The 24,311-nt window shown below is 35.7% G+C and overlaps 1 protein-coding gene and 1 pseudogene across 1 annotated transcript; both read right to left on the reverse strand.

Annotated features, from left to right (window-relative positions):
• Nucleotides 1–7,702: 7,702 nt before the first annotated feature.
• LOC127093237 (uncharacterized) lies at nt 7,703–9,884 on the reverse strand. Its single transcript, XM_051032143.1, has 3 exons — nt 9,082–9,884; nt 8,581–8,735; nt 7,703–8,457 (listed from the first exon to the last, which is right to left on the reverse strand). Exons 1-3 carry the CDS (start codon nt 9,662–9,664, stop codon nt 8,203–8,205), a joined length of 993 nt encoding a protein of 330 aa, XP_050888100.1. The 5' UTR covers nt 9,665–9,884; the 3' UTR covers nt 7,703–8,202.
• A 10,701-nt stretch (nt 9,885–20,585) lies between these two features.
• LOC127098954 (uncharacterized) lies at nt 20,586–20,685 on the reverse strand (annotated as a pseudogene).
• Between the last annotated feature and the right edge of the window lie 3,626 nt (nt 20,686–24,311).

Raw genomic sequence — 24,311 nt, forward strand, 5'->3', positions numbered from 1 at the left:
ATCATTTTTCTTCCATTTTTATTGCTACGTGAATAGTAACCAAATGTGAGGTTGAGAAAGATGAAGTATCTCTCGCACCCCCTAATTGCCCAGTGCATCCATACGAGACTCCCTCCTTTGTGTCTAGAGCATTTTCCTAGCTACACCTCTATTTTTCAGTCTATTTTTGTCTTTTGTTATTATTTATTTATTATTTTCTTATTATTGCTTTATTCATTTATTTTATTTTTTTCTTTTATTATTGTTTTAATTCTTTTACTTGTTGTATTAATAGTGTGTCCCCTCCCTTTTATTATTTCTTTTATCTTTTTCTTTTTCTTTTTATTATTTTCATTATTTTTTAGTTTATTTTATTGTATTTTTAGTTGATGCATAATTGTTAATCCATAAAGATAAAATGACTCTTAAAATTAATCTTTCAAAAAATACTAAAAATTAAACGTGCTTGATCAACATCAAATATATTTTTCAAAATCACACCAAAACTTTTTCAAACCAAAGTCAATCGCTTAACATCCATTAACCTTCACAAATAAAATCAATCATTTGAAAAATTCAACTTGGTCAACATCAAGCATTTTTCTTTAATAAGCACCTCAAGTCATTTCTCAAACTTTTCATCTTCAAACCATTTTTAAACTCTCCAACCATTTTGATCGAACCATTTTGTAATCGTTAATCAAAAGTTTGATCTAACGTCAAGTCATTTTTCTAATCAAAAATAAAAAAACACTTAATCATTATTCAACATTTTTTCAATAAAATGGATGAAAGGAACAGGGTGTATCCCATGAGTTCCTGAGAGTTAAGATCTGAAATCTAGTTCTTGTCAATCTAAACACTCATCATCCTCACATTAATTCCATAACGCTTAATAAACCTCGATTAGCACTGAGTGTGTTTTCTCAATCAAAAATCCAAAACATCGAAAAATATAAAAACTCTTTTGCAAATAAGATGAAAAATGAGCGAGGTGTAGTCCATGAATTCCCGAGAGTTAGGAACCGAGATGTAGTTCTCTCCCTTCTGAACTCTCTAATAATCCAAAAACACATTCAAAACAATCAAACTTTGTTTTTACCATCATGCAATTGATCCTCAAACCCTTTTCTCAAACAAAAGGTACTTTGTCTTGAGACGACGCAAAAACAATGTTTCGTCCACTTGAACGTGTGAGTAAGCTTGCGATGTTGCCCATGAATGTTGATTTGTAAATCCATTCGTCCGTGATGCAAACATTCTATTCTCCACTTGTTTTGGGTAGCCAACAATGTTTTTGTCGATTGACACAAAGTAGCTTTCGCTAAAATTGACCAACAAACAAACATTTTTTATCCAGAACTACGTAAGCTTTGAGTTCTCTATTGCACCCGGAGATACGTAGGAGTAGGATTTGTAAATCTTATCAGACACATTAATAAAAAATCCAAAAACATTTTCTATTTTCTTTTGATCCTATTCTTCTTTTCTCTTTCAATAACTCGAGAAGCCTAACATTTCTAAGCTAACACTAACACACACAACTAACCTTACGGTTCTCGTTGAGTACAACAGAAGTGAGGGGTGTTAATACCTTCTCTTTGCGTAATAGACTCCCGAACCCTGATTTGATTGTGATGACCAATATCATTGTTGTTCTTTCTTAGGTTTTATCGATATTTCCCCTTTCCTTTTTAGAAATAAATAAAGTTTGATGGCGACTCTGTTTTGTCCATCCCACAAACGTGCGATTGCGCTTCACAAAGTTGTATTCTCATTTTCAAGGTACAACAACGACCAAAGAAGGAATTAAAGGTTATATTATATGAGAGGAAATTTGTAGAATGAGTTCTATCAGAGACGTCTCAAACTTTTGAGATGTCATGTGTAAGACATTGAAACTAGCTTCAGTTGAATCGTGAAAATATTTTTACGGTGTCCTATTTAACCATAAATTAAAAGTGGAATATGTGTATGGATACCTTTTTTACCATAACTTAATCATGAAAATTTGTGAGGCCTTGTGTTGTAGGTCTCCTTTCACACCCTCAAAAACGACCATGAGTTATATTACATCCTCCACCTTAGATAAAGGGTTGGTTGGATGACTTTGTTCTATTTTCACTCCAAAGCGTTAGTTTGAAGATGGTTGTTTCCAATCTTATATCATCATTTATGGAGATATGGCATCCAAAGACATTGTCATTTCATATGTTATTTGGTGAAATGACAATTACTCTTGACAGTGTTTCATGCCTACTTCACCTTCCGATTAAGGGTGATTTCTACTATCATCTAACAAGGATCAATGAAGAAGGTATTTTTACTTTTATTGTGGAGTTATTTGGAGTGGTAGTAGAGAAGGATACACTAAATACTCTAACTTGTATGGATACATATTACAAACTAGATTGTGTTGATCTATGTGCTTGTAGGTATTATCAAGGTGATCAAAGATGGTGAAGTTTATTGATAACAAAGCTGCAGTCAACTGATTAGTTTTTTAGTTTTGATAACGACAACACCTTATACCAATTTATATCCAATGAAGTCCTTATTTGTAGAATATATCTCAAGTGATCTAAGATGCTCAATATTTTTTATCTAGTTATCCTCTTGAATTAAACCATCCTCTTAAAGATGATCTTGAAGTTCAAGTCATCTCTTTAAGTGAACGTTTTGGTAAAACAAAATTCAAGTGAACCTTTCTAATTTAAGGCTCACTAGTGGTTTATCTTCTCAAATTTCAGATGATGGTAATCAAATTGAAGATATCTAAAACCTTGTCAAGTTAGAAGACTCAACACTCTTGTGTGATGCTAAACTCAAAGATAATGATTCCAAGACTCGAAGCTTCAGATTTGTGAAACAGAGGAAGTGTGAAAGCTCGTTTGGTCATATTTGTTTGAGTGACCAATGTCTTGTAAAGACACAAGGGTATTTCGAAACATATTATATAAAAATAAAACAAACTCTAAAAATATTTAAGAAGCCTCTCATATTTTATGAAAACCATGTGGAAATATTTTAGGGCCTGGTCAACTGATAAGGGGATCGTCTAATTAATTAGATTACTTTTTCCAATGTAATAATCAATTATACCTAATCACCTAATCTATTATTTTCTATTGGTTGAGTCTAAAATCTACTGGGTATAGACTCTTAATGATTGGCAATGTCTAAAGATCAAAATCTTACAGTTATGGCTTGAACAATCGATTATTGGGGGTCAATAGTCAATTTTCCTAATCGATTATCGCATTCATTTTGTCCATAGATTGTTTCCAAATTTTATTCATAATATGGAATATAAATATAGAGCTTATATATCATTTTATTTCATTCAAAAAATAAGTTTTTGTCTCACTTTTTCTTCTCTGATCATTTTCAATAAATATCTTATTTTTATTACATATATTTAGCCATAGCATTTCGAGAGTATTCTTCTGTCTAAATGAGGATTATTATTTTGGGAGAGGGCTTAATTGTAATTTTCTAATAGTGTATTATATCTTGAGTAAATATTCCTATATAATAGGTTGTTTGGTTGCGAGATAAAATAGTAAAAGATCTTGTTTGTTTTGCGAGATTGTCTTAGGAAGTCTTTGCCTTGTTCATGAGTTTCACCAAGAAGAAAAACTTTTTTTTTATTCATTAAGATCAGCCATCTAAATATTTGTAACAGTTCTTGAGCTATGTCCAGTTAAAAGCAGTATCAATTCGAGATTAGCATGTGTAAAATCTCATCTTGGTTCTTAAGTTCAGCCTAGTATAAAAACTTAGTTGGTTCGATATTAGCCTATGTAAATTCACATATTGGTTCAGATTTCAGCCAGTGTAAAACCTCTATTCAGTTTGGAGGATAGCCTACTCAAAATCCATCTCGGTTCGGAGGATAGCCAATTCAAAATTTCATATTAGTTTGGAGGATAGCCAACTCAAAACTTCATCTTGATTCAGATGATAGCCAACTAAAAACTCCATATCGGTTCGGAGGATATCCAACTCAAAAATACATGTTGGTTCGATATCATCCAGTGGAAAATAATTATTTTGTTTGGAGGATAACCACTTTAAATCTTATTTGGTGTTTGGTTAAAATTTAACCTTAAAACTCCATTTTCTTGAATAATGAGATTCGTGGGCACATCCTTCTAAAATCTCTTAAGTTTATTGTATACTCTTAAAATTAACTCATGGAAACATGAGTAGGTCAAATTAGGATGAACTTGTATAAATTTATAGTGTTTCTCTCTATATCTATTACCTCTTTACTTTATTGTCCTTCCTTTAGCTTTCCGCAATCTTTTTATATGTTGCATATTTACTTGTTTGTTTTACAAAATATTTTCAAACTCTGATTTTTCAAATGATTTTGTTTTCAACCAACGTTTTTAAAACCTCCATAATTCATCCCTCATCCTCTTGTGTATGGAGACAAATGTCCAACAAGTGACATCAGAGTCTAACTCATGTTTAATCACTAATCGTCTTAGGAGGAATATGACTTTCAACACTTCTTCTAACAAGAGAACTTTCCTAAATATAACTCCAGTGTTTAATGGTGATAGGTTTAACTTGTGAAAAACTATAATTAAAAATTTCATTTAAAGTATTAATCCTAAATTATGGAGAAAATAAATATAATCAATGGTTTGTTTGTCCCTAGTAACAATCTTAATTGTGAAGTAGTATATGAACATGATTTCCTTTTGACCGAAGAAGACAAGAGAAAGTTTGAATTTGATTTTAAAGCTAGAAACTTTTTGGTTATTTCTTTAAATGAAAATAAATTTACTTATGTCCTTAAATGTAATTCTTTCAACAAAATATGGTATACTCTTGAAATGATCTATAAAATTTCTCCAAGTATTGAACAAGAGGGACTGAACCCACGAGGCGAATAAGTTGATGCACTAAGTGAATGTGGATGTTATTTTCACATATGGTGTTCAACCATTAGAAATATTAGAAAACTTGTTAGAAGTTTTGCAACTAACAAATATCTAAGAGTTTAGAATTGGAATCAAAAACCTGATCTAATCCTTAAATCGGGAGATGAAAATGTATATTTTTCAGGAAAAATCCAAGAAAGAAGAAATCATCAAGAAACTTAACGAGTTGATTCAACTATTAAAAGACGAAAGAATGAGGTCAAGAATCCTAGAAAAATCTCTAGTAACTTCATCAAATAGCTCTTTTAAAGAAGAAGAAAAGTTAACTCCAACAATTTCATTTGAAAGAACAATCTCAGTGGATGAATGATGCATAGAAGATTGGTCATCTAAAATGGAGAAACTTCATCAAAAAGAATATATGAAGAAGATGAATAAGTTTTATCCAATGAAAGTTTTTGAAGAAGAAATGAGAAATAAGTCTCAACAAGCAACATCTTTAGAGACTCAACATCAGTGAGAAATCTTGAAGAATCAAATTCTAGTAGAATCTTTGAAGATCCTTCATCCGATAAAGAAGGTGAACACATTTGATTGAAGATCTCAGATAAAGAAAATAGTTGTGAGATAACAACTATATCATACAAGTAATTTTTAAAATTAAATGCTAAGTTAATCGAAGAACATGATAAAATAGAAAAGAGTGGCTTAGATCTTAAAGATTAGAGTGAGTTTTCGGAGAATATCAATGAAACGTTAAGATATGAAATGGTTGACATTAGAAACCAAACTGTCAGTGTCACCTTGGTCCTTGCGTCTTGATTGCCTCAAGTTCTGATCACCAGAAGCAGACTTCTCCAAAATCTATTTCTTATAGACTGACTCCTTCAGACTTTGATCTATGGATGTTGATCCCTTCAGAAGATGACTATTTCAGAGTATGGTATTTAACTTTTAATCCATCAAAATATGATCTTCACGCTTCTCTTTGAATGTTCAGAGTCATGATCAATACTTGGATATTATATGAATTTTTTAATTTTTGATCTTGCACACTTGAACAAACATTAGTATACCCAATTTTTATTTTAAATACTTTCTTATCATCAAAACTTATAGGATATAAGACAAACAATTTTGTTACAATGTCTACCATCTACGAACGTGAATATATATATATATATATATATATATATATATATATATATATATATATATATATATATATATATATATATATATATATTCAAGTCCAAAGCAATAAATGACGGTTGTTTCATGAAGTAACTCTCAACTCAAAAGTTTGCCACCTAGATTGCGTCTAAAGGTAAAACTCTTGAATTATGCTTTTTGGCATGAGTGATTTGGAAGAAACCTTACGAGATGCTATCAGAATACTTAATCTAATACCATAATACACTATTGAAACTCTTGTCCAATCTCATTGTGGGCGATGGCCTACATTTACTTTTGAAACATGATTTTTATTAAAATTGTGAAATGTTATTTAAATTATAAAAGCAATTTTAAAAACATATTTATCAGTCAATTTGATATTTTAGTTGATTAACTTATACCTCAATTATATTTTTCTCTATTCGATTTGTTCTATACAAAACAAAACAAAACAAAAATGTATAAATCAACTTAAAATAAATAAATAAAAAATATTTTAAAATGTGTTTTCAAATTTGATAAATTCATATGAAACTATATATATTCATATACATTTTTTTATATATTTATTTCTCATAAAAAAAATCTTTAGATAAACAATAATTTGTTTAAGAAAATATTAATAAAGATATATTTGATTAGTTAGTTGTTGTTTGTCTAACTGTTATTAGTTAATTGCTATAATTAACTATATAAGTATTGTATTTCTTGATGTAACAATAATATATTCTATTATTATTCAATATATTTTTTCCAGTTCTTGATGTAACATTTTTTTTAATAATTTTTCCTAGCTATAATCCAACAATGGACAATAATGCTAGAAAAAGAAGTAAGAAAATTACACGATCTATGTTACATTATGTGATGAATGAAATTCAAAATATTAATCAATGTTAAGTTGATCATTAGGGCAAAGGTAACAATCAATTTGAAGAGTTTTACAAATAATATAGGTGAGTGTTTGGTAGTAATGAAAGCTAAAGGGGTAGTTAATTAGTAGTTAAAATGGTGCTAGTGCCAGTGAAGCTTCTTCTATGGTAGCATAGTGTGATTGTGATAAAATATGAGTGAAGTGTAGGTAACAATAATGAGGTGACAAGAGGTGGATAATAATTGATAATAATGGTAGTGAGATGTTGAACATATAGGTAGTAGATTGTAGATACAATGGCAATAATAGCTGTAATTAGAAAAGTAGGAGTATTGTGAAGAATGATAAAAGTGAGAAGATGGAAAGATAATGGAAGGTGGAAGTGACGTGTTGGCAATGTTACATGTTGGAAAAAAAGTGGTATTTATGCATGATAAATTGTCATGTAGATTATATAAACACTTTAAAAAAAATGTGTTTGTGTCTATTTCAATATTTCATGTATATACATCAGTGTCTTAGGTAGATATTTGTACTTCATATATTTAAATTATTTATAACATTAAATAGAAAAGGTTTTAGAATTCAAAATCAGAGATGAAAGATTCAAGAAGATACTTTATTCTTAGGTGGCAAGGAAGTTGACTTAACAACTAATGTTTAGATATGAAGTGATAAAATTTTGAAAGGGAACAAACACCATATGAGCTATTAGCTGGTAAACATAGCTAAGAGAATCCAACAAATTCTCTTATAACCAACCCAACACAAGTGCAACTTAAGAAACTATAGTATATTTGAAGTACTTTTGAATAGAATATATTTGAGGTCCATATACTTGGATATACATTACATAGGAATATAGTCATGACAACCTTATCTAACCTAGCAAGAGGAAAAGAAAAAGAAAAAAAAAAGAGAAAAAGAAAATGCCCTACTTTTTCAAATGCTATCCTGACTTCTTTTTTTTCCTAATTAAAAGGGTCGTATTCAAGGCTTCCAGAAAGATCATACAGACACGACAATAATTCGAACACTCGACATACTTTTTTTTTTGTATAGTGTGGTATAAGGTTCTACATAGCTAGGTAGGTGGTTCAAGAAGAATGTATCAGACCACAACAAGAGCTAAAGTATGAAAGTCTACACATGTGCAGTGTTGGGTGCTTCCTCCATAAAAGCAGACCAAAAAACAAAACCCATTTTACATCTATAGACAAAGCAAGCTTCACAGCTCACCCATGTGTATCTAATGATTGAACTTGCATGTTAGGTTTTTCACTTAAGTATCATCATGAGCATTGATTCCATTTTCTCTTTGTTCCTACACATGCTAATCAAATCCAAGTACTTCATAGCATCGCGAGGTTGAAGCCCTTCAAGAAAAAACTTGAGCAAACGACCATGTGTTTCTAGCATCACATCAAAGCATTGATCTAATGCATTCTCCTCTTGCTCTTTGCTTAACTCCAATGCCTCCACTAGTGGAAGTAGTTCCACTTCCTCTTCCTTGAAATGTTGTTTAGATTGCCCCTAATAACAAATTAACAGAGATGTCAAGGCACAGATTAAAAAAGAACACTATAAAATCAAAGAGATGCAAAGAATAATCACAAGCACCTAACATTTACCATTTCAAAAACAAACTGAACTTACTTGCAATAACTTGAGGCGAGAAGAAAGATTGTTCAAGGCCTCTCGAGAATCCGGGCTTCCCGAGTCCAAAACACCAACAGATTTAATGATTTCTTTAATACCATTCATGAGAGGCAAGTCCCTAGCATGTTCCTCCTTTGCAGCTTTAGTTAGCCCTGCAAATTTACCCAAAAAAACATTACTTCAAACGCAAGTAAACTTACTTTCTCATAGCATACCATAATAAAATACTACTTTGCTTAACACAAAAACACTAACTTAACATCACTTCTATCTTCTACTTCACATTCTCATTACATATACTTGTATTTGTGTCTCTGTGTCTACCACTTGCGATTAAATTTAATTTATTATTTTTTTAAATTATTATCGGCGTTGACCTGTTAGTATCAATCTCATAATTACTCAATTTCAGCAAGTTTTGGATTAAACTCTTTAGAATACTGAATTAATTTAACGTATACTCCAAAATATATTTAATGATCGCAAAAAATTGGTTACCTCTATCAGCAATATCAAAGAAAGGGAATAGAACAGTTTCTTCCATTCGAGCATGTTCCATCATAACCTCCAACAACGCCGAATAGCTCGTAGCGAATTTCCTTATCTCCATCCTCGGAGTTCCAACAGACGGATCAACGGCCTTCTTCCCTCCACGTGTCACAAGATCCTCCGCCCACCTCAAAACCCTCTCTACATGCCACAACATACTCTTATGCTGCAGCCTCATCACCGTCACCATCACCGGCGCCTTTTCCTCCTCCGCACCACCGCCAACTACCGGACTCGGAAACCGCGCGTCAATGAACCGCAACAATGTCTCCCGTGAGCCGGTAACAACTTCCGATCCAACCTGAAGAGTGACGTGTCCGTCAGTTTCCGATCTCCGAAAACCGTTCGCCGGAGCTTCGTCGGAGGGAACGAAATCCAACGAAACGGATTTATGAAGAAGCGCGAAACGAATATAAGCAGCGAGAATGCTTTTTGGTGAACCGTATAAACGGACGGTTGGATAGACTTTAGCTCCGTCTCGAGGTACAATCTCAGCCGTGAATTTCTCCGACTTCACACAACAGTTCCCCATTGGATTGGAGTTACAGTGAATATATTAAGATAACTGAATTTGTTAGAAAATTAGGAGTGTGAAAAATGATTATAAACCAAACGAACTGAAAACGACGCCGTAATAATTTGGATTATAGCAACACCGAGAAAGTGTGAAGGAGAAGCAATTGTTTGAGTTTGGTATGGTGATGGCTTCAAGATGAAGAAGCTTTATGTTTGTTTAAAAGAAAGAAAGATATTTAAAGTCTATTCGTTTTCTTTTTCTATAGATATTAGTATTAAATAAATTTATTTTCGTTTTTAAATAATACTACAGTATTGATTATTAAATTGACCACACTCAACGTTGGCCATTAAAGATTTTTTAAAAGATTGTTTTATCTTCTATCATGATTAATCTTCAAATCTGTTTTATCTTCTATTATGATTATTTTATTTGATTCATCATTTGTAATTCTTTTTATCTAGTTTTTACCATTTTTTATTTTGTAATACTTGAATTGCATAATTTATTGTACACAGTCAAATTGCCATCAAATATTTAATAGAATTAATTATGTGGTGGCAATGTTAACAGTATTTAAGTACTCTACGTAGCAGTATAGTGTTGACGTGACCATTTATTTGGTTACCAAAATGTGATGTTTAGAAAACTCAAATCCATTTTAAAATAAGTTTCAATTATTTTTATTAATACTTATATTTTATTTTTATATTATTTATTCAATTATATTTTTAAGTATTTATATAAAGGTAGTATTAATTTGTGTCTTTAGACACAAATTAAGAATTAAATAAAAAAATATTATTTTGAAAATTATATATTAATTTTAATAAAAATAAAAATATATTATTTTATTATTTTTCAATACAAATTTTGTATCGATAAGTTTCTAGCATTATCCTTTATATAACTAATAAAGAAATTTAAAATCAGTTCCACCAAACTTAATAATATATTTTTTATTCATATCATATAAAAATTAGTTAACATAAAAAAATTCAAATATATTAAAAATTAAATAATAAATCAAATACATATTTAAAAACACAATACACCCTTTAATTACTAAGAAAAAAAAGTAAATTTATTAAATAATTGATATATTTAATATATATATATAATAATAATCAAATACATTATTTATTTATTAAATTTAAAAAGTATTTTTTTCTTACCGAACGATGTACATATACAAACAATTTATTAAAAGGTATCTTAAGAATACATAAACGTTAAAATATATAATAGCAAAAAATATGAGAAAAAGATATATTAAAAATGACTTTTGATGTTATTTTCATGTAAAAAATATTTTTATATATGTTCTATCAAATCTTGTTGAAGGTGTATGTACTTATTAAAGAAAATACATATGTGTGACACGCCTATACTGGTATTGGTGTTCAAAGACTTTAAGGATTTTCGATGGTTTAAGACAAGCTTGTAGTGGTGAGAGACTCTATTTTCAAGTGATTTTGACGAGGAAAGAGAGGAAGTTCACGAGGGTGAGAAGCGTTGTATTTGGGGGTATTTTTCGTGTATTCAAAATATTCCCCCCAACCCTAAGGATAAGGTATTTATAAAAGTCTATGGATCTTGATTTTGGGGAATCCTAAGAAATCGTGACTAGGACATTGTGCACATGTGGTTATAGATTCTGTACATGTCTTCACCCCCGTATCACCCTATTATGGGTGTTACAAATATATTACTATAGAGTCCATCCAGCAGGAGGACTTGACAATGGCGAAATGATTAATCTCCTTGTCCTTATAGTTTGAATTTCCTTCAAGAATCGGTTGGTTTGAGTCGATATCGAACCTAAAATTTAAATATGATGAAAATCACAGTTTTATTTTAAATGTCTAATTTCAACTGATAAAATTTTAGTTTTTGACAGATTCATTAAAACAATTTATCTGATAAATCAAATGGATATGATCGGTATAATATTTATTGAATTATAACCATAAAAATATCCCATTTATTTATAAAATTCACAACCATTCTTTTTTTTAAATTCACAAACATTCTTTTTAAATTTTTTTAAAACTATCAAAATTTTAGAATAGACAATAAACTAACTATTTTTTTATTATTTAAAACAAAATTATTATAACATGATATCATTTGAAATTAATTTAATTATTATCATATTTTAAACCATAAATTAAATAATATTTATATTGGACGTGTTGTATTCTTGTGAGTACACAATATCACTATTAAACTTATATCGGTCGGGTTCGATTTTTAACGGATTTAAACTAATCATTTGAGTTCGACCGAAGCAAAATAAAGCAAATAAAATGACAAGAAATTAAATGTTAGGAGTTAGGTACAAACATTAAAAGTCAGAGTGCGGAAATGTAAAGGAGTTAGGTTAAGTGTTAGGATTAATCGAAATCATAACAAATATCAAGAGAATTAAAATCAAATTCAAATATCAAAACAACTCTAATATTATCTAACAATTGTCAATCTCAAATAAAAATTCTAATATCGAAAATAATATTAATAAAAATCAAAATTCTAAAATCAAACAATTATTAATATCAAGATAAAAATCAAAATATTAAAATAAATACGAAAGGACTACACATCCCTTGGGCCCCAAAAGACCTAAGAAGAATAATAAAAAATGAAAGGACTACACATCCTTTGGGCCAAAACAAGGCTTCAACCCAGTCCTCACCATCATCCTCATCGTCACTTAAAACCACACGCAGGACAGTGAAAAGCAACTGTGCAACAATCTCATCGGCGTCTCCCTTCCACGACCAGAACAAAAAAAAGACGCGAACTCGAGCCTCCTTGGGGGGGGGGGGGGTTGCACCAGCCATGTGATGGTATGTGTTGTGTAAAACATTGCTTGGGCCCTAAAAGGCCTAAGAAGATTAATAAAAAACGAAAGGACTACACATCCCTTGGGCCAAAACAAGACTTCAACCCAGTCCTCACCATCATCCTCATCGTCACTTAAAACCACACGCAGGACAGTGAAAAGCAACCGTGCAACAATCTCATCGGCGTCTCCCTTCCACGACCAGAACAAAAAAAAGACGCGAACTCAAGCCTCCTGGGGGGGGGTTGCACCAGCCATGTGATGGTATGTGTTGTGCAAAACATTGCTTGGGCCCTAAAAGGCCTAAGAAGATTAATAAAAAACGAAAGGACTACACATCCCTTGGGCCAAAACAAGACTTCAACCCAGCCCTCATGTAACACCTCAAAATTTGCCCTCCTCTCTTGGGACTGGCTCAACATATTTGCATATCATTTTAGGTCATTAGTCATTGCATATTGCATATCATGTGGTTACATTGTGCAGGTCATCCTCATAAGTCTTGGTTAGAAGATAAGAGGTGGAGATGCAAGCCTAGGGTTTTATTGACTGATCATTAGCCATCTGAGGATTGGGCTATGAATTAGGGTTTCATGATTTCTCAAGGAGATTGGTCTACATCTTGGTTGCAATGACACATCATCATCATCATGATTTTGAGATCATCCAAGAAGATTCAAGTGTTTGATCAAGATACCTTGGGATTAGGGTTTTGACCACTGGTCAACCCTAATCAGTTGCATTGGGCCGATCAGGGCATAGCAAGGAGATGGGGTCTACAATGGATATGGGGATCATTTCATGATTGTATTGAGCTTATGGAGGCTAGGGTTTCATCCTTGAGCCATTTCATCAGAAGATTGGGGCTCAGATTGATCAGTGCATTGCCAAATTCATCTATCAGTTGAAAAAGTCAATTGTGGTTAACTGTGCTTGATTTTATGGATTTGGAGGTGGGAGAGAGTTGGATACACTTCATTCATGTTGAAATAAGTTTCATTTGACATGTCAAAGCTCAATAATGAAGAAAATAAAGTCAGGACAAAAATTGCCAAAAATAGAAAGTGACTTGTAATGGAAGTTCCCAAAAATGGAAAGTTTTTTACCACAAAATTACATGTCCAAAAAAGCTTCAAATGAAAATTTGTCCAACATGAAAGTTGTAGATCTTGATCTCACCTTTCCAAAAAGTCCAAGAACTTGAAATTTCCATGTATGGTTGACAAGTTATGGTCCATTCATTTTCCAAAAATGCCTATAATCAAAGTGGCATAACTTTCGCATGGAATGTCCAATTTGGGTGATCTTTTTGTGAGCAAACCCCATTTCACATGTACTTTCATGGTGTATGATCAAAATTCACCAAAAATGGTCAATGCAAAAAGTCAAATTTCAGGTGAATTCATGTGTATTTTTGGCATGGCATAGTGAAATTGAGAAATACAAGGCCTTTGGACATGAGACCACTTCCAACACATCACATATGACGATTGAAACTTGTTTGGACTGTCATGAGCTGTCACATTGCATTATTTGGCAAGGTCATTTTTGGACTTTCACCTAAATGCACATTTTCACTAATCAATTGGTTTTTGCTAATTATGATTAACAAAGTGATTAAGGAGATGGTATAAGTTTCTAATCCTAACAGAATTGTAATGACAATCACATTCTCCAAAGATCTGTAACTGAATTTCACCAAAACCTCTCAAAATTCTCAAAAATCTTCATCACTTTTTTCAACAATTCTTCATCGGTTCTGCATCATTTTGGACAATTCTTTTTGGATTCATCCTCCACAAACCTCATTGAAGGACTGTTTGTTGAATTCATGGCCAAAAGCATCAAGAATCGTGACTGTTCATAGCTTGCACATCAATGGAGTTTTGAGAATTCTCGCACCTGGAGCGTGCTGGAGCTAAGGAACCTTTTCCAAACATCTTCTTGAACATTAAGCATCACCTGTTTGGACCTTTTGCACGTGGAAACATCAAGATCCTCATCTGCTTCATTCATAAGGTACATTAAGTTGCTTACAGTTCCTTGAGAACTTGCTTGCTGTTGCTTGGTTTTTAAACCAATTGAGGTAGAATTTCTATTCTCCATGTAGTCTGGAAGACCTGGCCTGTTACTTGGCCAGGCAACTGTCTGAAGTCCTCCTTAAGAGGCGATGTTTGTGCTTGTTTACTTTTGTGCCAAGCAGGTAAAGACCTTGATTAAGGCAATTGGTGGATCAAAGAGATATGCAATCTATCTCCCACTATTCTGTTGAGTCGTCCCTCTGCTCACACCACTGTGTTGATGCATTGGGACACAAACCCAAGATCTTGTACTTTGTACAGTTGTGTCAGAGTCTTTGAGCGTAGAAGGGTTCCATCTTTCTGAACCCACGCTCCTTTGTCTGAAGCTCTCCCTGGCCAGGGATAAGAGCTATGAAGTCTAATCTTCACTCACTTTTCATCAGCTTCACCTTAGCCCCTCAATGGCAAGGTTAAGAGCTAACTCTACCCTTGTACAGATGACTTGCCTCGGCAGTCGAACCCTTTGTTTGAGCCCACTTATGACTGGATATAGTGTGTGCTTTGTGAATATTTGCTTGAAATGTTTGTTTTGTTTTGTTGATGCTTGCATGCTTGTTTTCCTGGATAGGATTAACTTGCTGTTGTGCAAGTAGGTAGAAACCATAACATAGGGCAATGATGCATGATAACACTAGGCTCGAGTACAGCTCCCTGGTAGTGTGTCTCCCCTTTGTCTCTGGTTAGAATTTCTTTCCCTTTCAGGGGAACTACGTCGCCCTGATCCTCATACCAGATGAGGTACGTAGGCAGGAGACCGTGCGAGGTCTCTCCGGGCACTTTTTTTTCTTTTTGTGTGTGTTTGCTTGTTAATCCTCTTGTGTGTCAGGATATGGATGTAAGCCCAACGATTGGCTGTCCGTATCCTGATTGTGTTTGTTTGGTTCGGAAGCCGATGTAAGTCCAGCGATTGGCGTTCGGGTTCCATGTTTGCCTGTGTTTGTGTGTGTCTTGTTTGGCGTGCGTGAGCCGAACTACGGCAACTCTGATTCTCGTTCCAGACGAGATACGTAGGCATAGGATGCGATATCCTAGCGAGCCCCCTCCTCTTTTACCCCACCTGTGTGGTCTTCAGTGTGTGTGTGTGTGTGATGTTTGTTTAGCAACCTTTTCTTTCTTTTAAAGCGTGGATCACGTCGAGTACGACGGATGTGAGGGGTGCTAATACCTTCCCCTTGCGTAACCGACTCCCGATCCCATCTCTTTGGTCGCGAGACCTTGCTTTTCCCAGGTTTACTCTGAGCGTTTCCTTTCCCTCTTTTGGGATAAATAACGCACGATGGCGGCTCTGTGTTGTTTTGTTTCAGCTCGCCGGTTGTTTTTCGCGGATGCGACAGCTGGCGACTCTGCTGGGGACTATTATGTTGACCTGTGATTGTCCATCTTCCCTAAGCGAGTTCTTCCTAGCGTTCTAGGATAGTTTAGGTTGCTTGTTTTGCTGTATTTATTGCATTTATTATTCTAACAGTGTATATATTTGCATAAATATTTGCATGCATCATACTATCATGTTGCCGTCCTCTGTGCAGGTGGTTCCTCTGTTTGGGGTGGGTGTTCTGAGTGGGGCTAAAACCCAGGCCCGAGTATACACCTAGGATTAGTGTGGTCTCACGTTCCTCATTTGCTTTATCAGCATATTGTTGCAACGTGACATGCCACAAGTCGGACAAGGTTCATTTGATAGTGCTTTCCTCTGTGGGGTACTCCACTTTGGTTGAGTTACTTCATTTGAGCTGTTGACTCTGGTGACCGTTCATTTCCCGGATCTTTGGTTTAGACGATCTTAAGGGAGCTACAATGGCACACCCGAAAGGGCAAACCCATTGAGTATCTCTGCCCGATTGTCGAGACTATGATCCGCCTTAGGATGTCCTGATTAGAATTTACCTGCGAGGGGAGGGTGGTTCTTTCAGATGCATGATCAGACGGTGACTCAAATGGTGACTTTTGGTTCCGTTAATCAGAGTCCTATTTATAAGTCGGATTTATGGTCGTTCATTGCCGAGACGCCGGGGTGCTGTCCGAGTTATTTATCAGTGGGGATCCGTTTATTTCAGGATTCCCCGGGCCGATTTAGAGGTTGTGGGTATCTGCTCAGAGTTTTGTCAGGTGATGATGATGATGATGTATCTGTCTGCCGTTTATTTCGGAATCCTTGAGATGGATTGGTGGTTACATTCTCCTTCAGATGGTTGTGATCAGTTCAGTGGTCCGGGCTGTAATTCAGAGCAACAGATGATCAGATGGCTTGGAGGATGGCAATGCATTGCATTCATTCATCAGCATCATTACATTTTGCATTTACCTGCATCTAACACATGTTTATCCATATGCAGGGACATTTTTGATCGAGATCTTGGTTGAGAGATTTCTGCTCAGAGATGAGGACCGGTTTGAAGCATGATGTTGCCTACAGTTTCTTCAACCCCGAGATTGATGAGTTGAGAGATATGATTGCATTAATTACACCCGACCATGTGGGGATGTTTAGAGAGTCATACGGTAGTATCCTGAAGATGGTTTTCAGACTCACAGACAGCAACAGGAGCGCCATTCATACTCTTCTCCAGTTTTATGACCCGGGGCTGAGATGCTTTGTATTTCCGGATTATTTGTTGGGACCTCTGATGGAGGATTATGCTAGCATTCTGGGTGTTCAGATCCGCGATCAGATTCCTTTATGTGCTATTAGGAGAGAGCCTGACGTCCTTGGGATTTCTCGTGCTCTTTATTTGAGTCCGGAAATGACTAAGGAGGGTTTGAAGGAAAAGGGGAAATTACCGGGTTTTCATTTGAGTTTCTTGGAGGCAAAAGCCAAGGAACATGCTGCAGTGGGTAACTGGAAGACAGTTTGTGCGGTGATTGCTGTAAGCATTTATGGGATTATTCTGTTTCCTAATCATAAGAGCTTTGTGGACCATAATGCTATCAGATTGTTCATGCAGAGAAACCCTATTCCTACTCTGATCGGAGATGTCTATTACTCGGTTCATAACAGAAACGAGAAGCGGCGTGGGGGTTTGATCCGCTGCTGTGCTCAGTTACTCTTCAAGTGGTTTATGGGATATTTGCCTTCCAGAGGTGCTTTTGCTCATCTTGGTCCTTCGGTCAAGTGGTCCTTCAGGTTGATGGGGTTGCAGGCTGATGACATAGCATGGACTCATAATGGTTTGGCTGGACGGAATTTTATATATAGCTGCGGGGATTTTCCCAATGTGCCTCTCATAGGAGTTCAGGGTTGCATTAATTACAACCCAACGCTTCTTAGGAGACAGATGGGATTTGCTATGGAGGTTCCTCCCCTTGAGTGTGAGACTCAGGAGTCCTTTTACTTCCCGATTGAGGGCAATCAGGCCAAGTTGATGCAGGTGTCTGGGTCATGGCGTAACATTCAAAGGAAAGGAAAGGTTCCGTTTGGCAAGGTTAACTGTCGGTATTTTCCTTTATTTGATGATTGGTTGCGGAAGAGGACAGAGCTCACACTTCTACCATTTCCAGGAGGTGATCCTCGGTGTCCTATGATTGAGGGTCCAAGTTCTTCTGTCAGTATGGAAGAATTCCTCGAGATGAAGAGAGCCAGGGATCAGCTGCTTACAGAGAAAGTGATAACATGAAATTATATCACATTTTAGGACTTAATTCAATTAGATTATATTATCATTTACTTTAATTTATCTCATTTTATCAGATATTATGCGGTATTTCCTTTCTATTTATGTCAGGTATCCATTTTGAAGCAAAAGTGAAAAATGGAAGAAAAGGAGGTGCAAAAAGGAGAGAAAAAGAACCAAAGGCCAAAGCCCAGCCCAAAGCGCACAAGAAACCAATGATGTGCCTGTGACGGACGTCACAGGGGGCGTGACGAGCGTCACACAAAACAGCCTTGTGACGGACGTCACACATGGTGTAACGAGCGTCACACCATTCCACTATCTTTTTGGCGCAAGTAACGCCCTCAGAAGACTTGAAGAGACGTTGAGGAGTTTGTGTCCTATATCCACGCCATGCATTTAGCCACGTTGAAGACCCTGGGGAAACGAAAAGCAGTTACCAACACCAATATAAATAGCTACTTCAAAAACCTAAAAGGGTTCCTCGGTTTTTCCACGCTCACGCTGCCGAAGCTTTTCCAATTTTCTTTCTTTTTACGCTTCTGCAATTTTCTTTTCCAGCAACTTAACATTGTTTATTTATTTATTTCTTTTGCAAGTTCTACATTCTTTTTCCCTTGCAATTTACCTTTCCCTTTTTAGCATTTAGATATTTTTCGCATAATAGTTTCTACACCGGAAACTATTGTGTAACTTTTTATCGGATCTAACCTTACGTTAGATTCTAGTTTTATTTCCTTGGTTTAATTTATTGTTTAATTGAAGAATCCAAGAACAAATCCTACCGGCTTGTGGTGGAGTGTTCAAGACTATTGTTTAACGCATTCAGGTTCTTTAATCATTATTTAATGCTTTGTTTTATTAATTATTTATATTATCTGCCTGGGATGAGTCTGTTTATGCATGATATGTATTTCTGTTTGTTTAGCATGTCTGGCTAATTCGCCTAGATATCGGTATGTAAAGTAAGCGAAATAAGGGATCAAGGCTAAGTCGGTCTAATTAAACTTAAAATTAAAATCAATCTTTTTACGGTCTCAATGTACAGGTTTAATAACAAGATTTTTTACAAAAGTAAAAGACATAAAGAAGTTAAAATCAATAGAGCGAGAGTTTGAGGTTTTAACTGGACAGTGTAAATTAGGCATTAATTCTAGATCAGGGCGAGAGCAAGTTTTAGAGTTAATTAAATTCTGACCTTTTCAAAAAGTATTTTTAAAGATTGAATGTGAGGACGAGAGTTAAGCATTCGGGTTTAATTGTATAACCTAAGTCAACAGAGCGAGAGTTTGAGATAAGGGTGTTTAAAACGGTCAGTGTTTTCTTAAAAAGAGTTTCTGCAACTTTATTACTTTCAAAAAGTGGTTTTTGACTTAATTATAAGTGACAGCTACATTAACATAAAATCATGGTTTATTCAACAGAGCGAGAGTTTGAGATAAAACCTTTAATCAATATAGTTAACTGAAACGATTTATTTTAAAACCAAGAAACCGACAAAGAATTGATTCCCTAATTACGACGAACTACATACCGATATCCGCTTTATTAATATTTAATCTAGATCTTAGTTTAGTTTTTAGCTTCGCCCCCCAAACAATCAACCATTATTCACCTTAGCTTTACGTAGTAACCTTAGATAACGGTATATCGATTCATAAGTCCCTGTGGGATCGATATCTTTTAAAACTACGCGATAGAACTGTGCACTTGCAGTTTGTACCCCAAATTCGACTCACGAAGTCGAGCGATCAAGTTTTTGGCGCCGTTGCCGGGGACTTTTATTTAATCGATATCGTAACTCTTCCGTTACGCTGTAGAGACTAAGGTTTCTTTTTCTTCTATTCTTTCTTTCGTTGATTTGTATGCCACGCACTCGCTCACAAGGCGAACCGCTCTATCTACGAATCAACGATATCTCCGAGTCTTACGACGAATTCGGGAATATCGTGCTGCAAACAATCTCCCTCCTATAGAACTTCCTGATTTCAAAAACCTTTTTCCTTCGATAACCGAGATGGCAGAACCAGCTCGTGCTCTTAGAGATTACGCCGCTCCATCGCAAGATGAGCCGCATTCAAGTATTGCTCCGCCCGCAATCGAAGCAAACAACTTCGAACTTAAACCTTCGCTGTTGCAGGCGGTGCAACAGAACCAATTCTCTGGAAATCCTACCGAGGATCCAAACCTTCATTTATCCGTATTTGTTCAATACGCTGATACTGTTAAAGCTAATGGTGTCACTTCAGAGGCAATTCGACTTCGTCTTTTTCCTTTCTCATTAAGAGATAGCGCTAGAAGATGGCTTCAATCTCTCCCTTCCAACTCAGTCACCACATGGAACGAGTTGAAGAAAGTTTTTCTTGCCCGATACTTTCCGCCAAGCAAAACAGCTATGTTAAGAGCCCAGATAAACGGATTTAAACAGAAAGACAACGAGTCTCTCTTCGAAGCATGGGAAAGATACAAAGACATGATGAGACTTTGCCCACACCATGGTTTGGAAGACTGGTTAGTAATTCACACATTTTATAATGGTCTCTTATACAACACAAGGTTAACAATAGACGCCGCTGCAGGTGGTGCATTAATGAACAAACCTTATGCTGATGCTTACCAGCTTATCGAGAGCATGGCCCAAAACCACTATCAGTGGCGAACCGAACGAACAACGGTGGAAAAACCTCAAACGAAAACTGGCATGTACGAGATAAGTAACCTTGATCACGTTAACGCAAAAGTGGATGCTTTGGTCCAGAAAATTGAAAGTTTAAACGTATCACCTCCAGCCGCCGTGGTTGCTATAACTCAGAATTGCGAGGTCTGTGGAATCCAAGGCCACACTCCTACGGACTGTCAACTCTTGACAGGAATCCAAGCAGAGCAAGTAAACTATGCTCAAGGAAGCCCCTACTCGAATACCTATAACTCAAATTGGAAGAACCATCCAAACTTTTCATATAAGAGTAATAACGCTTTGTACGCACCTGGACAGTCTCCAAATCAAGCCCCAGCTATACCTCCGGGATATCAGAAACCGAACCCATCCATGCCTAACAATAACGCCCCTAGGAAATCCAACTTGGAAATCATGATGGAAAACTTTATAGCTTCCCAACAACAAACCAATAAAGATTTCTTAAACCAGAATGTACACACTGGCGAACAACTTAAACAACTAGCAAGCAAAGTAGATGCCTTGGCTACCCATAACAAAATGCTGGAAACACAAATATCACAAGTAGCCCAACAACAAGCACCTACTGCTGCCCCAACTGGTACATTCCCTGGACAGCCCCAACCTAACCCGAGAAGCCACGCTCATGCAATTATATTAAGAAGTGGAACGGAAGTGGAAGGACCGTCTGATCCAAGGATAGAAAACCAAAACCCTAAGAAATCAACTGAGGAAAGTGAACTTAAGGAAAAGGAAGAGAGTAATAAGGAAACCCTAGAAAAGAAGGAACCTTATGTACCTCCACCACCTTACAAACCACCTATACCTTACCCTCAAAGGCTTGTTAAAACCAAAGATGCGGGCCAATTTAGAAAATTTGTTGATCTCCTTAAACAATTAAACGTTACAATTCCGTTCACCGAAGCTATTACGCAGATGCCCTCATATGCTAAATTCTTAAAAGAAATCCTTTCTAATAAGAGGAAACTTGAGGATAGCGAAACCGTTACACTCCCTGCCGAATGTAGCGCTATAATCCAAAACATGCCCCCTAAACTCAAGGATCCAGGTAGTTTCTCTATACCCTGTCACATAGGAAAATTTGTCATCGACAAAGCCTTATGCGATTTAGGAGCCGGAATTAGCGTTATGCCTTTATCCATATGTAAGAAACTGGAAATGGGAGAATTAAGACCAACCAAAATGTCTGTGCAACTAGCAGATCGTTCCATCAAATATCCTGTAGGAATCCTTGAAAACGTTCCCGTACGCATAGGTCAATTCTACATTCCCACTGATTTTACAATTATGGACATTAGAGAAGATGATATTACACCCATTATACTGGGAAGACCATTCTTAGCAACTGCCGGTGCAATCATAGACGTAAAACGAGGACGACTCACCTTCGAAGTAGGTGAAGAGAAAATTGAATTCATTCTTTCCCAATTCTTGAAAGCACCTGCAATAGAAGATACATGTTACTTCATGGATATCATCGATGAATGCATAAAAGAAGCAGAGTTAGGAGAAGACAAATCATCCGACTGCCTTGTAGAAGACAGATCATACCAATGTTTAGCAATAACACCGGATCCTACGCAATGTCTTAACAAACCAACCCCTGACCTGAAAACACTTCCCAAAAATCTGAGATATGAATTCCTAGACTTAGAACTCGAACGACCTGTGATAGTTAATGCAGACCTAGGTAGACTCGAAACAGAAAAACTCTTACATATCTTAAGGAAGTATCCAACCGCACTAGGGTACCACATCACCGATCTTAAAGGAATAAGTCCTTCTATTTGTATGCACCGCATCATGTTAAAAGAAGACTGTAAAACCTCTAGGGAACACCAGAGAAGACTAAATCCGATCCTAAGTGAGGTAGTAAAAAAGGAAATAACCAAGTTATTGGAAGCAGGTATTATATATCCTATATCTGATAGCAAATGGGTTAGTCCTGTGCACGTTGTACCTAAGAAAGGAGGCATAACGGTTATTGAAAACGAAAAAGGGGAAACTATAACTAAACGAATCGAATCAGGATGGAGAATGTGCATTGATTATAGGAAACTAAACAAAGCAACCCGAAAAGATCATTTCCCTTTACCATTCATTGACCAAATGTTAGAACGATTAGCAAAACATTCACATTTCTGTTATCTAGACGGTTATTCAGGCTTCTTTCAAATACCAATTCACCCTGATGACCAAGAAAAGACAACGTTCACGTGCCCTTTTGGTACCTTCGCTTATAGACGAATGCCGTTTGGTTTGTGTAATGCCCCTGCAACCTTTCAAAGATGCATGATGGCAATTTTCGCCGACTTTCTCGAAAACATCATGGAAGTATTTATGGATGACTTTTCTGTATACGGACAAAGTTTCGAAGAATGCCTTGAAAACCTGGAAAGAGTTCTTGAGCGATGTGTAAAAGTAAACTTAGTACTTAATTGGGAAAAGTGCCACTTTATGGTACAAGAAGGAATTGTTTTAGGACACATCATCTCGAACAGAGGAATTGAAGTAGACAAAGCCAAAATAGAGGTAATCGAAAATCTTCAACCCCCAAGAACCGTGAGAGAAGTACGAAGTTTTTTAGGACACGCCGTTTTTTAACCGACGATTCATCAAAAACTTCTCTAAGATAACTAAACCTTTAACCGGACTGTTGATGAAATATGCCGAATTCATATTCGACGATAACTGTTTAAAAGCATTTCAAACGCTTAAGCAAGCATTGATCTCCGCACCCATAATGCAGACACCAGACTGGAATGAACCATTCGAAATAATGTGCGATGCTAGCGATTATGCTGTAGGTGCTGTGTTAGGACAACGCCAGGATAAAAAGCTTCACGTTATATATTACGCAAGCAGAACCCTGGACGAAGCGCAAATGAATTACGCCACTACCGAGAAAGAACTCCTAGCAGTGGTATTTGCGCTAGATAAATTTCGTTCTTACTTGGTTGGAGCTAAAATAATAGTTTACACTGATCACGCTGCTATCAAGTACCTTTTAACAAAAAAGGATGCTAAACCTAGACTCCTAAGATGGATCTTGTTGCTACAAGAATTCGACTTAGAAATCAAGGACAAGAAAGGAACTGAAAACGTAGTAGCAGACCACCTCTCTAGACTTGAGAACCTTGAACCGGAAAGAACATCAATTAATGATGATTTCTCGTATGACAAACTTATAGCTACTTTGGAAGAGAACAACTCCGACATGCAAGTAGAAACCACCTTAGCTATATCTGCCACACCATGGTACGCTGATCTCGTCAATTATTTAGCTGCCGGAATAGTTCCACCTACTTTATCTTACCAGCAGAAGAAACGATTCTTCTACGACATAAAACACTATTACTGGGATGATCCCTTACTTTTCAAAAGAGGCCCCGATGGTATTTTCCGTCGATGTATACCCGAAGAAGAGGTA

This window comes from Lathyrus oleraceus, chromosome 6 (genome assembly GCF_024323335.1).
Source record: "Lathyrus oleraceus cultivar Zhongwan6 chromosome 6, CAAS_Psat_ZW6_1.0, whole genome shotgun sequence".
Taxonomy (NCBI): domain Eukaryota; kingdom Viridiplantae; phylum Streptophyta; class Magnoliopsida; order Fabales; family Fabaceae; genus Lathyrus; species Lathyrus oleraceus.